General features: G+C 45.5%; 1 protein-coding gene across 1 annotated transcript in view; it reads left to right on the top strand.

Moving 5' to 3' along the window:
* The window catches only part of MSH2 (mutS homolog 2), a 54,521-nt gene extending 49,552 nt beyond the window's left edge, over positions 1-4,969 (top strand). Inside the window, exons 14-16 of the mRNA XM_080914921.1 lie at positions 123-370; positions 1,650-1,825; positions 4,689-4,969. Coding sequence (XP_080771047.1) covers positions 123-370; positions 1,650-1,825; positions 4,689-4,856 — 592 coding nt within the window. The 3' untranslated portion in view covers positions 4,857-4,969. The remainder of the gene's footprint in view (positions 1-122; positions 371-1,649; positions 1,826-4,688) is intronic.
* Positions 4,970-6,630: the final 1,661 nt, after the last annotated feature.

Here is a 6,630-nt window from a genome sequence, read left to right on the forward strand (position 1 = left end):
TTGTGTTTAACAAACAACATTGTGCTACAGATATCCACTACCTCTGGCTCTTTTAGTCTTTCTGTCCCCACTGCCATGATGATCCCTCGACCACATTTTCTGTCATTAATTATGCATTTCAGGTCAGCAACCAAAGATTCCTTAATCATCATCGATGAGCTGGGGAGAGGAACCTCTACCTATGATGGCTTTGGGTTAGCCTGGGCTATATCAGATTACATCGCGACGAAGATCGGCGCCTTTTGCATGTTTGCCACCCATTTTCATGAACTCACTGCTTTGGCCAGTCAGATACCAACTGTTAATAACCTACACGTCACAGCGCTAACCACCGAGGACACCCTAACTATGCTTTACCAAGTGAAAAAAGGTGGGCTTTGTGGCTCAGCGCGGGGCTGGGAGTCTGAAGTAGCATTGGTGCATTCTTCATTGTGGTTGAACGTTCTTAAGAACATATTTACCTCTGGAATATACATTATCTATATCAAAATGATAAAGGGCAAGAGTGGGAGGTTGGTTTATAGCTGTCTGACTGTAGGTTGGTGTTGATTTGTGTTTAGAGTATGGGGGATTACACTGACAATTTTCTAAAGGATGTTTTATTTTTAGTCTTGTGTGGGGTTGGTGCACAGGACACAGTCTAGAAGAGTCTAGAATGTCAAGCTGGAGTGACAGGGTTGTGACCCACCTGACCCCGGTGCTGAGAAGCGAGCCAGTGTCCCGGAAGTGCTCTGCGACTTTACCGGAGCCAGCCGTCTTTCTGGCTTTTTCTGGTCTTTAGACCTGGTGACTCCAGATGCTCTGGCACCATTAGTGGCTCTGGGGTCAGTTATCCTCAGGTGTGGTGTCCTTTCAGAAAGGCTGGTGGCTGTGGTCTAGCGCCCACTCAGTTACGGAATCAGTGGTGCTGACTTCCATAAGGAGATTTCTGTATCGGGGACAGTTATTTCAGGACAGGGGTCTTCACATGCTATCTGGATTTCCCACGAGCATGTTTTTGTTCTATTATTGTCCACATAGTCTTGATGCTGTCTTTCCTTTTTGTGATTTTTGCCTCTGTGGGAAATGTTTTACTATGTTTGCATTATTGGTGTTTGCTAGAGAAGGAAATATTTGTGGTTACCTGGCATTCGGCATGGGACCGTTCTGCTTTAAGTTGTCAGTATGTTGTGTACTGTAGAAGTGATTTCCAAGTACTTCCGGGCTCGATAAGGCGTGGATAGAAATGAGTAAGCTCACGCCCGCTGTGGGCGTGCTAGCACGTGCTTGACCGTGATTTACTTTTGTTTGCTCCAAATTGAGCACGGTCCAGCTCTAGATAGAGTGCATGGAGTGAACACGTGAACTAGTCTGCTTTAAACGGTTGGTGTGTCGCTGAGGCGCAGCAGGGCCACACGTGGCTGTGCCCTAAGCTCATTTGTTACTCCAGTACTTTCACCACTGCTGGTTTGCAGTAAAGGCAGAAGGAGCGAGGGTGTGAGTCGCATCGTTGGTGATTGGTTAAAAAGTTAATCCGAGGTGCGCTGAGCAGTTTGGCTAATGTATTTGAAATAATCTAAAATTATATTTTCTACTGTGCAGTAAACAGGATATTCCATTCACATAAATGCTGTTTCTTTCCTCCTCCCACTCCACCCCTGTTTCTTTAGGTGTCTGTGATCAGAGTTTTGGGATTCATGTGGCTGAGCTTGCTAATTTCCCTAGGCATGTGATAGAGTGCGCCAAGCAGAAAGCTCTGGAGCTTGAGGAGTTTCAGAACATTGGAACCTCACAGGGACGCGATGAAACTGAGCCAGCTGCAAAGAGGCGCTGCCTGGAAAGAGAGGTGGGTCTTGGGGCCCTCAGTCAGGGGGCGTGACTTAGAGAATCTGCATGTCAGTCAGGGGGCGTGACTTAATCTCTGCATGTCAGTCAGGGGGCGTGGCTTAGAGAATCTGCATGTCAGTCAGGGGGCGTGACTTAATCTCTGCATGTCAGTCAGGGGGCGTGACTTAATCTCTGCATGTCAGTCAGGGGGCGTGACTTAATCTCTGCATGTCAGTCAGAGGGTGTGACTTAGAGAATCTGCATGTCAGTCAGGGGGCGTGGCTTAGAGAATCTCTCTGCATGTCAGGTAACCAAGATGTGTTGTTGGCTTTTTATGTATGAATCCAGTGTTTACTTCTTGGTCATTCTTACTGGCTCAGCTTTCTTAGCATAACCAAAAGTCCATCCCTGGGTTGTTTGTTGTTGTTTGAGGTAAGGTCTTACCATATAGCTCTGGCTGATCTACAACTGTAACCCTAGGGTTAGGGTTAGACCTAGATGACCCTGATCTTGCAGAAATCTGCCTTCCTTTGCCTCCAGAATGCTGGGATTAAACGTGGGAACCACCAAAACCTGGCTGGCAGCCCCCACCCCCAGTTCTGCACCGTCCTTTATGTGAAGGAAGGTTGGAGTTGGAGTTTGGACTTGACATGCAGGAATCTGCAGGTCTGGTTTTCATCACACGCACACTGCCCTCCTGAAAACCAGTGAGAGTCTAGATTTGGTAGGGTAAATAGTGAATGATGTGAACAAGTGTTCTAAAGCTGTCACCTGCTAAGTGTAACTCGGTGGCAAGCACAGCCCTGCTCTGTGCTGCTTAGAACGTTGTGAGCAGTAAGAGTGTGTCTTAGACTTTTGAGCTGATCACGGGCAAGTTTATTACCAGAACTGGGTCTTCTGTTGAGCCTTCTCTGTAGTTAAGGGTCAGATGGAGATGTCCACACAGTGCTGCGGCATGTGTCTAACTTGGCTTTGCTCACTAATGAAAGAACTTCACTGCTGCCTGGTCCTGGCAGCTTCACAGTGACTACATTGTGGCACCTCACAGTCACATACATTGTGATACCTTACAGTCACATACATTGTGACACCTCACAGTCACATACATTGTGATACCTTACAGTCACATACATTGTGACACCTCACAGTCACATACATTGTGACACACCTTACAGTCACACATTGTGACACACCTGATAGTGACATACATTGTGACACCTTACAGTTACATATATTGTGACACCTCACAATCACATACATTGTGATACCTTACAGTGACATACATTGTGACACACCTTACAGTGACATACATTGTGACACACCTTACAGTGACATACATTGTGACACCTCACAATCACATACATTGTGATACCTTACAGTCACATACATTATGACACAGCTTACAGTCACATACATTGTGACACACCTTACAGTCACACACATTGTGACACACCTAATAGTGACATACATTGTGACACCTTACAGTTACATATATTGTGACACATCACAATCACATACATTGTGATACCTTACAGTAACATACATTGTGACACACCTTACAGTGACATACATTATGACACACCTAATAGTGACATACATTGTGACACCTCACAGTCACATACATTGTGACATCTTACAGTCACACACATAGTGACACACCTTACAGTCACATACATCATAACAGATAACGGCATATTTGTAGCTTTTATCCAGTGGGCTTTTTTTTTTTTTTTTCTGTAAGGATAGTTGCTGTACAAAAAGGAGAACTATATCCTAACTTGCTCATAACTTTAGATATGGAAGGCTTCCATCCCGAGCATGGAGTGGTTTTGTGTCCAGACTTCCCTTAATAAATCATACTCACAGATCCTAATGATTGGAGTTAGGCAGGACTATGTTACATGATTCCTGGTTTCCAAGAAAACTGAAATTGAGTGCTTTTATCATAACAAGACAGGTTTGGAAAGTTAGCTAAAGGACACAACGCAGTCCTATTGCCCTTAGCATAGGCTTTGGTCTTCTGTGTTTAGGAAATACGTTTTATCTTGGCAGTCCTGGAGCTTGACTTTCCCATGAGGGGCGGGGGAAGAGAGGGTTCGAGTCTCGTCGGTTTGTTTGCTTGCCACGCAGCACACTCGGAAGTCAGGACGGATCGCTGTTGCTGTCTCAGACCAGGTCCAGGTGGCCAGGCTTGCCTTTGCATGCCGTGTCATCTGCCAGCTCCGTATGTGTGATTTTATGTGGAGGAGTATTTGTTCTCACTAGTTGGATGCCTGCTTCTTACCTGTCCCATACTTGCCAGTCGCCTACATGATGCCACGTGGTTCTCTTGTGTGAAAATGGGCCATTTAATTCTTCACACGCTGTAATAAATTACATAGTACTGAGCCTTGCTTCAGACACACTCTAAATTCTTTGAATCCTCGCAACAGATGTGTGAAATTGGTAATATTAATAATATCCCCATTTTGTAGATGGAGAATGTGAGTTAAGAAATTTGCCCAAAAAATAATAACCATGTTCCTTGACATGAGCAGTAAATAAAAATGGGACCATCCTGTGTGCACGTGCAATGCACGTGTGTCTGTGTTCATGTAAGAGAACGTCAGTGTTCGTGCCCTAAAATCTGCCTCGTAGACCTTAACCCCCCCCAACCCCAATTAAAGAGTTCATCGCTTGTGCTGAAGAGATGACCCAGGGGAAAGCACTCGCTGCTTCCCAGAGGCCCTAGGTTTGTTCCCAGCACCCACATGGTGGGTCTTGACCATCTGTAAATCTAGCTCCAGGAGATCCAACCCTGTCTGCTGACATTTAAGGGCACCCATGGACATAGGTCACACACATGAGTACCTTGTAATGACTGTGGGACATGTGTTTTTCAGCAAGGTGAGAAAATTATTCTGGAGTTCCTGTCCAAGGTCAAGCAAATGTCCTTCACCGACATGTCGGAGGAGAGCATCTCAGCGAAGCTAAGGCAGCTGAAAGCAGAGGTGGTCGCAAAGAATAACAGTTTTGTAAATGAAATCATCTCACGGATAAAGGCTCCATGAAAGGACAGTAGTGAAGCCAGTACGGATGAGCTCACTCTTAAAGCTCAGCACCAGAACCTGGGACTGCAGCGTGCTGACGTATTTAATGATACTGGAAAACATTCCGGTCTGTAGCTGGGTACTATTTAATGGTATGGGCAACTTTGAGCACTCTGCTGAATTTTATAAATAAAATCCCGTACTTTCTAGATTTGGGGTACCTTGTGTTTCTTTGCAGTGTGACTTTTGTATGCATTTACTCTAATATAGACCTTGTACAAATAAAGAATCTCAAAACAGACTTGTGAGGATCTGCGCATGTGCACGCGCACACACACACACACACACACACACACACACACAGACACTATAATTAAAACAAAACAAGGCTAGTGGTATGGTACACACCTTTGAACCCAGTAGGTGGGAGGCTAGCCTGGTCTATGCAATGAGACCCTGTGTCAAAAGACCTGAATAAATCTTTCCAAGGAAAAGAGATAATGGGTGAGGAGCCAGCGAGAAGGACCATAGCTGAGGAAGTGAAAGCCACAGGAACCACCGCACCGTCGGGATGGCTGGCATGGAGCAGAGAGAGGCCCTCCAATACCAGTGGGAGTTAAACATTCAGCCCTCAAACAGTAAAAACCTGTGCTTCCCATCCTGGTATTTATCTGAGAGAGAGAAGAACATCACAACAAAATGGCCACACAGACACCAAAGATTTTATGTTACATTGTAGCCAAAGGTAGAAGCAGCCCCAGTGTCCTAACTGGGTGAGAGTGTGTTAAAGTGTGGTCTGGCTGTATGATGTATGTAGTTTATTCCTGTTAAGAAACATGGGAAAGATTGGGCTGAGTCTCGGAAATGTACTAAAAGAAACATGCCAGTCACAGGAATCCACACCGTAGTCTGTACGAGTCTCCTGCCCAGCTCAGGTAGGTACGCTGTGGTTGGGCCTGGGGAAGTGGTAGCTGTGGGGTTAGCATTTGAGATGAAAGCTTAGTTCTGCGCGCACACACCTGTGAGCACACCAAAACCAGCGAGCCATCCACATGGATAATCATTGTGTGAACTAAATGTATCAGGATCATTTCACCTAAGAGAAAAGGTAAGTAAACAGATGTTAACAGAAGTGTTTTAGGGCTGGGAGTGGTGGCTCACGCCTTTGACCTTAGCATTTGAGGGGCAGAGGTAAGTTGATTTCTAAACATAGTGAGTTCTGCGGCAGCCAGGGTACAAAGTCAGACTCCCCAGTTTTTTAGTTACCAGATAAGAATCCCTGCCAAGCTACTACCTTACTACACCCTCCTCAAGACCTACCACAATTTCAAGTGGCAGTGTCCACTATTGGTCAGGATGTGAGGGAGTGTTGCTGATGGGTATAAACCTGAAAACCTGTCCCCAACAGCCTAGAACAGTTTATCATCCTGGGGGCAAATTAGAATGTCCACCACAGTGGCTGAAGGGCAATGATGAACTGCAGCTCCACCAAGTAACATCAGCAGACCTCCAAACAGAAAGCAAGAAAGTGCTCCACTTTCCCCTCTTACATGGAACTTAATTTTATTTTATGAGTGCAGTGTTTGATCTGCATAGATATGTACCCACATCATGCCTGGTGTCCCAGACAAGGGCCCCTGACTCTGGAGTTTACACACAGCTAAGAGTCAGTCACTATGTGGGTGCTGGAAATCAAACCCCAGGCTGCTGGTGTAGCAGCAAATTAATTCATAGACACTGAACTGTCTCTGCAGATCAGTATAGGGCACAACTAAAAAGTGACTAAGGAAAGTCA

This window comes from Micromys minutus, assembly GCF_963924665.1.
Source record: "Micromys minutus genome assembly, chromosome: 3".
In the NCBI taxonomy this organism is placed as follows: Eukaryota; Metazoa; Chordata; class Mammalia; order Rodentia; family Muridae; genus Micromys; species Micromys minutus.